A 12675-nucleotide genomic window follows, 5' to 3' on the forward strand; every position below is an offset into this window, starting at 1 on the left:
TCACCTGGTCTTGGTTTAGCTTTGGTATGTGGTACTTATCTAAAAAATGTCCATTTCTTTTGCATTTTCCAGTTTTGTGGCATACAGGCTTTTGTAGTAAGATCTAATGATTCTCTGAATTTCCTCTGTGTCTGTGGTTATGTCCCCCTTTTCATTTCTCATCTTATTTATTTGCGTGTTCTCTCTCTGTCGTTTAATTAGTTTGGATAGGGGTTTGTCAATCTTGTTGATTTTCTCCAAGAACCAACTTTTTGTTTCATTGATTTTTTGGACTGTTTTCTGTGTTTCTATTTTGTTGATTTCTGCCCTCAGTTTGATTATTTCCAGTCTTCTACTCCTCCTAGGCACGTCTGCTTCTTTTTTTTCTAGAGCTTTCAGGTGTGCTGTTAAGTCCCCAATGTATGCTTTCTCTGTTTTCTTTAAGTGGGCACTTAGTGCTATGAACTTTCCTCTTAGCACTGCTTTCATCGTGTCCCATAGGTATGAGTATGTTGTCTCTTTATTTTCATTGTCTTCAAGGAAGACTTTAATTTCTTTCTTAATTTCTTCCTTGACCCAGGTGTGGTTCAGTAGTTGACTGTTCAGTTTCCATGAGTTTGTTGGCTTTCTGGGGGTAGCATTGTTGTTGCCTTCTAACTTTAATCCGTGGTGATCTGATAAGACACAGGTGGACACTGATATTTTTTTGTATCTGTGGAGGTTTCCTTTGTTTCCGAGTATGTGGTCAATTTTCGAGAAGGTTCCATGAGCTGCAGAGAAGGTATATTCTTTCCTATTTGGGTAGAGTGTTCTATAGATGTCTGTTAATTCCATTTGACTCATTACCTCCAACAATTCTCTTAATTCTCTATTAGGTTTCTGTCTGATTGACCTGTCCATTGGTGAGAGAGGTGTGTTGAAGTATCCTACTACTAGTGTGTGTGGTTTAATGTCTGCCTTAAGTTCTAGTAATATTTCTTTTACATACGTGGGTGCTTTTATATTAAGAGCATAGATATTCATGATTGAGACTTCATCCTGATGAATTGTTCCTGTTATGAGTATAAAGTGTCCATCTCGATCTCTTCTGATTGATTTTAGTTTGAAGTCCGTTTTGTTAGAAATTAGTATGGCCACACCTGCTTTTTTTTTTTTAGGACCATTTGCTTGAAAAACCTTTTCCCAACCCTTTACTCTAAGTAGATGCCTGTCTTTGTGGTTGAGATGTGTTTCTTGCAAACAGCAGAATGTTGGATCCTGTCTCTGTATCCAATCTCTTAGCCTGTGTCTTTTTATAGGTGAATAGAGACCATTAATATTAAGTGATATTAATGACCAGTGGTTGTTTGCTCCAGTTATTCTTATTGTTTTTGGTAGTAGAGTTTGTGTGTCTCCCTTCTTTGAGTTGTGCTAGTGAAGGGTCGCTAGATGCCTGATTCATTGTAGGCAGTGTTAGCAATGTTGGATTCCTTGGGTTGTGATTTTCCTTCTATTACTTTCTGCAGGGCTGGATTTATGGCTACGTATTGTTTAAATTTGTTCTTATCCTGGAATGTCTTGTTTTCTCCATTGATAGTGAACGATAGCTTGGCTGGGTATATTAGTTCGAGTTTGCATCCGTGGTCCCTTAGTTTCTGCAGTACCTCTATCCAAGACCTTCTGGCTTTCATGGTTTCCATAGAGAAGTCAGGTGTAAGTCTGATCGGTTTACCTTTATAAGTTACTTGCCCCCTTTCCTTTGCAGCTCTTAATATTCTTTCTTTAATCTGTATATTTTGTGTTTTGATTATTATATGGCGAGGGGATGTTTTTCTTTGGTCCAGTCTGTTTGGTGTTCTGTATGCTTCTTGAATATTCAAAGGAATTTCATTCTTTAGGTTGGGAAAGTTTTCTTCCACAATTTTGTTAAAAATATTTTCTGTGCCTTTGAGTTGTGACTCTTCTCCTTCTTGTATCCCTATTATTCTTAGGTTTGGTCTTTTTATTGTGTCCCATAATTCCTGAATGTTTTGTGATGAGAATTTGTTGACTTTGCTGTTTTCTTTGGTCAGTGCATTTATTTTCTCTATGGTGTCCTCAGAATCTGAGATTCTTTCTTCTATCTCTTGTATTCTATTGATTATGCTTGATTCTGTAGTCTCTGCTCATTGACCTAGATTTTCCATATCCAGCTGGTCCTCAATTTGTGTTTTCTTCCTTGCTTCCATTTCAGTTTTCAATTCTTGAACTGTTTCCATTACTTGTTTGATCGTTTTTTCTTGGTTTCCCAGGGTATCATTCACATATTTACTCATTTCTTCAAACTTTTTGTTATACTTCTCATCCATTTCTATAAGGGCATTTTTTACATGTTGTTTAAGGTACTCTATTGCTTTCATAAAGTCAATTTTTTCCACTTCTTCTGTGTTAGGGTGTTCAAGTCCTTCTGATGTAAGATCATTGGGTTCTGGTGTTTTCATGTTGTTTTTCAGATTGTTAGGTGAATTCTTGCCTTGGCGCCTGCCCATCTCCTCCTATTGATGCTATCTAATGGGTCTTTTAAAGCAGGATCAGGTTTCCCTGCTGGGCCAGGGGCCTGGCTTACAAGATGCCCTCGCTCCGTTTCCTGTCTCCCACCACGGGCCAAGATCCTTCTCACCACTCAGAAGGGTCTCCAGGAACAGGGCCAGGCTCCCTGTTCTCCAGGGATCCCGCCAACAAAAGGCCTACCACTCTGTGGGCCAGCCACCAAAACAGAGAAACTCCGGCTGCCCTCTGTCCCGAGCTCCTGACCCAGAGCCCAAACAGACTTAACTGGGTGATCCTGCAGCCCCACATAAGGGAGGGAGAGTGAAGGGGGCCCCCTGGGCGCAAGCTGGGATGGGCCAGGAAGGAAGAGAGAGGTCACAGCAGAGGAGGAGCAGCACCAGCAGAGGGGACCAGCCCTCACAGACTAACCAAGGGGTCAAGGAGGTCTGGGAATGCCCCGCTCCGTTTCCTGTGGCCCGCTGTGGGCCAAGAACACTCTCCCCACCCAGGAGTGTCTTCAGGGACAGGCCAGTGGATCTCGCCAATAAAAGGCCTCCCAATCTGCAGGTTAGGCCCCAAGAAACCTACTTGATTTAATTGTAATGGGACGATCTGCTCTCAGTGTGGGCTTCACTGTTTCATGCTTGGACTATCCCACATCCGCCAGTCTCCGCTGCGTCTGCGCGCCGGTCTCTGCCCTGTGCATGTGTTGGCCCACCGGTCTGTCTCCGCCCCCTAAAAGTAATTTTCAAAACTCAATATAGTTTGTCATAACCAGAACCTAGAAACAACCTAAATGCCCCTCGAATGAAGCATGGATAAGAAAAATGTGGTACATTTACACAATGGAGTACTATCCAGCAGAAAAAAAAAATAACGACAGCTTGAATTTCGCAGGAAAATGGATGTAGTTAGAAAACATTATTTTGAGTGAGGTACCCCAGACACAGAAAGACAATTATCACATGTACTCACTCATAGGTGGTTTTTAAACATAAAGCAAAGAAAGCCAGCCTACAAACCACAATCCCAGAGAACTTAGACAACAATGCGGACACTAAGAGAGACTTACATAGATATAATCCACATGGGAAGTAGAAAGTATAAAAAGACAAGATCTCCTGAGTAAAATTGGGAGCATGGGGACCTTGGGGGAGGATTGAAAGGGGTAGGAGAGTGGCAGGGAGGGGACAGAGAAAAATGTAGAGCTCAATAAATATCAATAAAAAAACCTCAACATAAAGTTGACTTCAAATTAAAAATAATGGAATCAAGCCGAGTGGCGGTGGGCACGACTTTAATCCCAGCACTCGGGAGGCAGAGGCAGGCGGATCTCTGTGAGTTCGAGACCAGCCTGGTCTACAAGAGCTAGTTCCAGGACAGGCTCAGTAGCACTTAAATCTCGGGAGTAGCCAACAGTTGCCTTATTGGGCTTCAAACCTGACGTGGTAGCCAACTACCAGTTGTTGAAGAGGTCATAGATTCTAAAGGAGAAGCTACTGCTATCTGCTATAGTTTTCCTAAATCAATATAGTTTCTAATTGTATTCCAAACATTTATCCTTATACCCACAGACAAGTATAGCTCCTACCCCTAATTTTTCGGCTCCTTTCTTTGCAGCAGATGAAAACTATTACTACAATCCACAGCAGATGAAAATGCAGAGAATAAGTGACTACGGATCTCATAGCTCCAATATACCCATCTACAACAAAACTCTCGCATCTAAAGCTCAGGTTACATAGCAGAAAAGGGGGCGAAAGATTCTCAGAGAGAGAGAGGACCAAGATACCTGCTGTGAGAAAATATCTTCTATACATGACAGAGATGGTGCACTCATGAAAATCACCAGTTTTACTGGTTGAAATATAACCCACATATTGACAGCACCAGTTGGCATGCCAAAGTGGACGAGAGAAATTTCACAAAGTCCACTATTAGATAAAGAGCTACAGGTAGTCAATGGCTGCCGGAGCATTGGTTTTCTCCAGGGATGAGCCTTTTCCAGGTAGGTAGTCAATTCTAAACTCATGTATATTAGAGGAAAACTAGATGGACTCAGTAGGGTGTGTATGTGTGTGTGTTTTAAATGCGTACACATGTACAGAACAGTAACTATCAATTGTACAAGAAGAGGTCCTAAATCCAAGATTCAGTAGTGGGTAGTAGAGAGGAGTTGGAGGGGGAGAGGGGAGAAAGAAATCATGCAAACACAACATACTCATGTATGATATTATCAAAACAATAAAAATTTTCTAAATTGAAAATGAAAATTTCAGGCAAATGTATGCAACTGGAAAAAATATACTGAGTGGGATAACTCAGACTCAGTCAGACAAATACTGCAAGCTATCTGTGCTTTAATGTGTAGATCTAGCCTCAACTCTGTGTTCAACATGAGTACCTGTGGAAACCAGGAAGCTAGGAAAGGCACATTGGGAAAGGGGACTTGCCTTAAAGGAGAGAGGATTTTAGAGCATAGATAAAATGAGGGTGCAGAAGAGGCATATTAGGGGTGAAAATGTTCAGATAAGGAGAGGAGTGGATGACTGTGGAGGTAAGGAAATGGATGAGGATTAATTAAAATGGAGGAGGGTATGAAAGAACAGGAAATGATGAGATTGGGTGTATGCATAGCAATATGACCAGAAGGAATTTGGCAAGTGAATGAGACAAAAGTCATCAAAACATTTACTCAACTGTGAACCCTGCAATCTTTAATGACAACTAGCCCAACAAGATATGCCCACTTGTGCAATGATGGAATGAAGGTTGGGGGAGGGGTGACCATCAGCTTTCTAAGTAGATTTAAAGCCAGTTCCACAAGAAGGACCTTATACCTGGTACCCTGGTACCCTGTCAGGAATCTGTAGCTGAGGAGGTCCTAGATCCTAGGAGAGAACCTACTGCTAATGTTATTATTTTGCTAAATTGACATAATATTAAACTACCTTCTAAATACCAATCCTTATAAACATATACTAGTGCAGCCCTCATCCCTCTTCAGAAAAGCCTCTTTGTGTCAATGGCAGAAGCTAATGCAGAGACCCTCAAAGGACAGAGAATAACTGAGTTGATCAGCCCTAAATGGGTTATCTTATCATCCCGTGTCCCCAAGGCTCAGAGGCAGTCTCAGAAGGGGGAAGAGAAAAATAATAAAAAAGAGGATGATGCTGACCTTTGCATGGATGGTAGAAAAGCTCATGAAACCTCATTCTTAGCTGAGGAGCTATTAGCAGTTGATTGGTGCTTGGAGAGGAAAAATACATTTTCCTCGGGAGTGTGGGCCATGATAGGTTGTTCAGGGTCCAGTGGATGACCCCATATTGATGTGTATATGGGGAGCATGATTTTAACTCAATGGACTATGTTTATAAAGAGAGAGCGAGACAGAAGAGGGGAAGGTGGTAGAAGTCTGGGAGGGAGGGCTGAGGGGTCCATGTGATCAAAACACATTGTATATACACAATTCTCAAAGAATAAATAAAAATGCATCTTATCTTACTCAATAACCTAGAATTTTAACTCTACAGATAGTTCAATGTTTCTGATTTACTACTGTTATGCCCAGATCATGGAGTACCAACCAAACCAACCAGAAGACCAAGTCCTGTATGTGAAAGCAAAGAGCCTTTATTTTTACACAAGTTTGTAAACTCAGTCTCTCTGTGTGTCCAATGTATTGGAGTGATCAGAGAGCCCCAAGCTCAGTGAGAGTTGAGTTTTTATAGTAGTAAAGGTGGGGATGAGGGATTTCTAAGGTTTAGGACCCCCAATTGACTGGCATTTGTCTGGGGGTGTCCCAATGAAAAGTGATGGGTGTGTGCTGGCAGGTGATCCTATCTACATCGGTTGGAGTGTTAGGAATTTCCTTTGGATGGTCTGTTCCTGGGTGGTACCTGGGTGATCTCAGTTTGTGGTCTTTCTGCAATCAGGTATTACCTTAGGGAAAACTACTGAGACCCAGGTCTCTACTGAGCTTCTCATGGCTGGGTCTTACAACTACAAAACAATGATTTTTATAAAAGAACTATTTTTAAAACATCAAAGTATAGAGACTGAAGAGGTATTTCTACTGTTAAGAGCACCTGATGTTCTTCTAGAGGACCCAAGTTATGTTTCTGGTACCTACGTACAGGTCCTGTGGCTCACAGCTGCTTGTAACTCTAGTTTCAGGGATCTGATACCCTCTTATGGTGCTTGCAGGCATCCATCTGGTGAGAGGAAAGCACGGAACACACAACAAATCCACTTTGTTTATTAGAGGAGAGGTGTACAGGTCTGGTGAAGTCGATGTACAGAGAGAGAGAGAGCTGAAGATAGTGCATCCAGCTTTTTTTTTTTTTTTTTTTTTTTTTTTTTTGGTTTTTCGAGACAGGGTTTCTCTGTGGTTTTGGAGCCTGTCCTGGAACTAGCTCTTGTAGACCAGGCTGGTCTCGAACTCACAGAGATCCGCCTGCCTCTGCCTCCCAAGTGCTGGGATTAAAGGCGTGCACCACCACCACCTGGCTGCATCCAGCTTTTAAAGGCTGCCTCGCACATGCACACAGAGGGATGTAGGGGCTCACGTATGTGCACAAGGGCTCATGTAGCTGTGTCATACATAGGTGATGCAACCATGTCACATGTGGGTCATGCAGGGCCTTTTAGGGTCCACAGGGCGACTAGGTTATTTTTGCCTGAGGGCTTGTCTGTACATGCTTGGTTCTGGAACCGGACGTGCCAGAAATGCTGATTTGGCTAAAATTATAACACCATCCATGTGGAATATACTCTCACAGAAACGCATGTATACAGTTAAATAAAAAATGAATGTTAAAAATAAGTACTCTCTACTCCTAATCTTAGGACGCAGGATCAAGATGATTTGGAGGACCCCATGAAGAAGCTTTGCTTTTGCAAGCTGTGTCTCAGGAACTGCATTAGATAATGAAAACAGACTGACCCGAACCACCAGAGTGTTGGAGGAAGAGCTCGCACTCCCTCCAGACCTCTCTGGGTTTTTGTTTTGTTTTGTTTGGTTGGTTGGTTCTTTGAGATAGGGTTTCTCTGGGCAGCCTTGGATGTCCTGGAACTTTCTCTGTAGACCAGCCTAGTCTCGACCTTATAGAGATCCACCTGCCTCTGCTTCCCAAGTGCTGGGATAAAAGGCGTGAGCCACCACAGCCCAGCAATCTCTGTTTTTCTTATTTTAATTAAGCTAGATATATTATCAGATCCTTTCACATCAAGAGAAAAGAATACAATAACTACAATTAAAATGTCAGAGAAGCAATAGTAGAACTGAGGTGTCAGAATAATTAGTAAACTTGGAGGTCTAGGTCAGTTGAGATTATCCAGTCTGAGGAACAGAAGATTTTTAAAAGACTGGAACAATGAACATAGCCCAAGAAACATATCAGATTTCACCTAGCATAGCAACATGCATAATGAGATTTTTACATTTGAGTCATGGATGTTGCTTAAAACTAACAGCAAAACATTAATAATCTATGTGTCTAAGAAGTCTGATGAATGGTATCATCTCAAAGAGATAGCAAATAGAAGTTTGGGAAGTTGTATGTGAGTGCTAAATTAAACGTATTTTAATGTTTTTTGTATTAGTCATACTGGTTGTCTATTATTCTTCCTTAACGAAAACAGATCTAATATTGGAGGGAGCATTTTAAGTGTGGAGTTAGATCAAAACAGAATTAAGTTAATGAAGACAGTATATCTTTTTTGAACATACTTCTGAAGAGTCAGTGAGTCAGGAATATCCAGTAAACAGTTCCAACACTGAGTTGGAACAGGGACTAGAGTGGAGATGCATGTTTGGGGAATAATTGGTATTTAAAGGGAATTAATAAGAATGAAGTCAGCCGGGCGGTGGTGGCGCACGCCTTTAATCCCAGCACTCGGGATGCAGAGGCAGGCGGATCTCTGTGAGTTCGAGGCCAGCCTGGTCTAGAAAAGCTAGTTCAAGGACAGGAACCAAAAAGCTACGGAGAAACCCTGTCTCGAAAATCAAAAAAAAAAAAAAAAAAAAAAAATGAGGTCATCCGGGAAGTGGGAGCCCCACCACGTGGAAGAGGAGTTAGGAGACTGAGGACAGAAACCCTGGGAACACTAACCCTTAAAGTGCAAGCTCAGCTTCCTGGCGGGCACCAGCCCCAGGCTCTGTAGTTAAGCAGAACTATTGCAAAGTGGGATTCAGAACTGAGTGTTCTCGGCAAAGCCGCTTACCCCCTCCAACTGAGCTGTCACAATTAGTGAGAATGGACATCTTACAGGGATTCTCAGAGAGGACAGCCAGGTAAAGCAATTGGAGTCAGGAAGCCCTTCCCTCCTTTTCTTGTCTGCTCTTCTCCATTCTCCACACTCCCCCTAACTGTGTGTGCATTTCTTCCCAGATCTTCCGGGGATGGGAGGTGGGGAGAAAATTGGGGGGGGGTGGATTTAGCTAGGGTGACGATTTGCTCACGTGACTGGCTTGGTGCCCACGTGGGCACCAGCCCCCGCGCCAGCTAGTCCTGCTGTGGCTACCTGTACCCAGCACCGGCATTCGCATAACACCATTTCCTTGAGCTGTCCTGGTTACTGTGAGCCCTGAGAAGGCGCCCAGGCCTGTCCAGGGTTCCTCAGGTCAGTACAGAATGGCTGGCTCTGCCAGCGAAGCCTGACAGGGGGTGGTGGGGGTGGCAGCTAGAACCAGCAGCAGCGGGAGGGGAGGGGGAAGGAATCGGGGAGATTGGTGAGGAGGGGATATGCGGGCGGGGCGGGAACGGAGAGCAAGGAAGACCCCGCAGCCGGCTTTCTTCCCTCACCCCATCCTGAGCCGTTTTAGAGCGGGAGGGGGATGAGGGGCCCGCAGTGCGACGGTGAGACGCAGATGTGCTCTGAAATGATCCACTCACACTCCAGGCTAGGAAGACAAACTGACCCGGACCAAAGGGAGGATGGGGGTGGGGCAGGCTGCCTCCAGAGGCCGAGGGGGGAGCGCAGAGTAAAACGGAGTTGGAAGAGCATCCAGATTTGGTGCCCAAGGCCTGAGAAGAAATGGCGGCTGGGGTATGCGGGGGCGGGGGGTGTGACGGAGGAAAAGGTTGGGTGATGCGATGAGTATGGGCTGCAGGACAGGTTTCCAGTCTCTGTGCATCTACTGACCACAGAACCCCTGCCCATGTGCTGTGTCTGCAGGTCTGCCCCTCTGTTGTTCCCAGCGCATCGTGACGTCTGAAAAGGAGGATCGACCTGCCCAGGATCCCTGCAGGTCAGTGGGTAATGGAAACATGGGCACGATTTGGGACCCCACTGCCAGTCCCCTCTCAAGCAATCCCATGTAACACGCACAGAGCTGGCACTGAAGGAACCTGTCATGGCATGGCTGTCTCAAGGGTGGAGGAGGGGTGTAGGCAGAAACCATTGGAGGGCTAGGACATGGGGACCCCACGAAAGGGCCAGATGCAAAGACAGATGTTAATGAGCCTGTATTCTGCCGATATCTCGGTCTCTCATGTCTCTCCTTTCTTCCTGTTTCCCCACCTTTACCCTCAGGACAGGAAAAGGAGGGAAATCTTGACATGGAAAAACTCCGCGATGAAAACGAAGGGAAGCTGGAAAAGGAGGGAAAGCCGGAAGATGAAGTAGAGTCTGACGATGAAGAAAAGTCGGGTGGGGAAGAGAAGCACGACAAGAAAGCAAAGCCAGCACGCGAGGGCAAGCCAGAGGAGGCAAAGCCAGATGAGCAGGGACAACCACAGGATGAGGGGAAGTCAGAAAAGCAGGGGAAGTCTGAAGGGGAGGGCAAGCGCCAAGGGGAGGGCAAGCATGATTCCCAGGCAAAGCCAGCCAGCGAGGCGCGTGCCGCAGAAAAGCGCCCTGCTGAAGATTATGTGCCCCGGAAAGCCAAGCGAAAAACAGATAGGGGAACAGACGATTCTCCCAAGAACTCCCAGGAGGATTTCCAGGACAGGCATGTCAGCAGTGAGGAGATGATGAGAGAGTGTGCAGATGTGGCGAGGGCGCAGGAAGAGCTGAGGAAGAGGCAGAAAATGGGAGGTTTTCCCTGGATGCCAAGAGATGCTGCGCAGGATGCTCTAGTCCCCCGTGGCCAGCGGGGAGTCAGGGGAGTGAGGGGCGGAGGAGGCAGGGGTCAGAGGGGCCTACATGACATCCCGTACCTTTAATGCCTTTGGCCTTTGATTCTGATTGCTCAGATAAAAAAGACCACAGCTGGCTCTGCTTTCCCTGGTAGATCCTCGCCAGGCTCTGTGCTTCAACCTTCAGCCAAAACTCTGCTTTAGGTATCAATGTCCTTACCAGCAGCCTTTTGACCCGACTACAGTGCTTTCTGTCTTTTAGTACAGGATTTCCACCCATGTGCATGAAAAATATGTTCATGGTACATTGTAAAACTGAATAAACAAAGCAGTTTTCAGAATCACAGATATAGAATCAGTTTGTTTTTTTAAGAATGTAAATGTGCTTGCATAATGCATCTGGGCATAAAGACAACTATGGACTTGTACACATTAAACAGCTAGCAATGACTAGTTATAAGACAAATACTAATAGGTCTCATGTGTATTCAAAAATTAGCCATACTACCTGAGAGTTGGGGACTTCTTGCTATCCCTCTACTGTTTGTCCATCCTGGGTCTTTTTTTTTTTCTTTTTTGGTTTTTTGAGACAGGGTTTTTCTGTGGCTTTGGAATCTGTCCTGGAACTAGCTCTTGTAGACCAGGCTGGTCTCAAACTCACAGAGATCCGCCTGCCTCTGCCTCCTGAGTGCTGGGATTAAAGGCGTGCGCCACCACCGCCTGGCTTTCCTGGGTCTTTTCTAACATTATCAGTGGGCACTGTTGTCCCTACCCATGTCTCTCATTCTATAATCCCTCCGTATGTGTTCCTTTTTGCTTCCTTACTTCCTTCTTTTACTGACTCAGTTATCTCTGGTTTACTAAAGAATATGGACTACATATGCCACAATATGTTGAAAGCTAAAATGTGACAATAATACATGACAAGCAATTAAATGTTGAATTGTTTGAATGAGCTTACAAAGACAATGGCATTTTAAATGCCCATTGTTAAATTGGTAAAGTTCATGTTATCTCTGATCCTCATGGCTAAAAGACCCAGTGTGCCACTTTAACAGATCCCTTACTGTAAAGCAGTCTTGTCATCTTGAAATGAGCAAGGAATTTGCCTCCAAAAACTTTCCAGTTGGTCAGATGACATGCTGGAGGAATGAGCTGTGTTGTAGCCTGTCCCCACCCTGTTTAAGGCATTTAAAGAGAAATAGCTTCTATATCACTCCCGTGCAGTAGCAGGAGCATTGATAAAATCTGACACTTGGGAGGAAGGTCAGGTAGTTCTCCTCTATGCCCAGGCACAAGTCCAGGTAGCATAAAGGTAAGGACTAAGAATATCATGATGTCTGCTGGGCACTGTGACCTTTCTCGTAGGCCCAGTAGTGGTGATAGAGGCTTTAAGTTGCTACTCAATACTCTTGAGTCACTGTTCACCAACTCTTTACTAATATACAAGTGAATAAAGCCTTATTCTCCGTTTGGATTGCTGTCACCAATTACTTTGCATATTCCCTTTGCTTGGACCTTTGTATATGCCTTTTAGGGTCTTTTGTGCAAGAAAATGATTACCTGTGTTTCATTAATTTCTGTGTTTTCATAAACTTAACTATTATCTTCACTACATTTATATATTACAGACTACACCAGGAAAAATTATCTATAACAGTTGTTATGCTGTTCTTATGGTTTAATATGCTACATGAAGATTTTTTTCATAGTTTGTGTTTACTCTGAAGAAACTCTCATAGATCCTTACCTTAGCACCTCAACAGACCAAGCAACACATTTGTTTTAAATTCTTAGTAGTGATCACAGAGTCCATGAACCACATCATCAATATCACTTAAGAGGCAGGTAGAGACAAAACTACTGCAGTTGGGATGCAAAATAAATGAAAAAAATTAATTAATTAAAAAATTGAGCCCAGTTAGTGATCTTTCAGGGACTGAGGGCATACATTTGAAAAGAATATTGTGATAAGGACAACAGCTTCTTTCTGTCTCTTCTCTTTTCTGCATCTGACTAGTCATGAGGTGAATGAGTCCCTTCTTTCACTTGTTTTATCATGAGGGATAGTGTCACCATAAGCCCAAATCATCAAAGTCAACTGACT

At 43.9% G+C, this 12675-nt stretch overlaps 1 protein-coding gene across 1 annotated transcript; it reads left to right on the top strand.

Moving 5' to 3' along the window:
- Positions 1-8973: 8973 nt before the first annotated feature.
- Positions 8974-10925, top strand: LOC130867956 (transcription elongation factor A protein-like 3). Its single transcript, XM_057760179.1, has 3 exons — positions 8974-9111; positions 9667-9739; positions 10024-10925. The coding sequence occupies exon 3, from the start codon at positions 10050-10052 to the stop codon at positions 10653-10655; it is 606 nt and encodes a 201-aa protein (XP_057616162.1). The 5' UTR covers positions 8974-9111; positions 9667-9739; positions 10024-10049; the 3' UTR covers positions 10656-10925.
- The last annotated feature ends 1750 nt before the right edge of the window (positions 10926-12675 follow it).

This window comes from Chionomys nivalis, chromosome X (genome assembly GCF_950005125.1).
Source record: "Chionomys nivalis chromosome X, mChiNiv1.1, whole genome shotgun sequence".
Classification (NCBI taxonomy): Eukaryota; Metazoa; Chordata; class Mammalia; order Rodentia; family Cricetidae; genus Chionomys; species Chionomys nivalis.

Excerpts from the sequence above, each read along its gene's own strand:
- LOC130867956 (XM_057760179.1), top strand. The coding sequence starts at position 10,050 with ATGGAAAAACTCCGCGATGAAAACGAAGGGAAGCTGGAAAAGGAGGGA.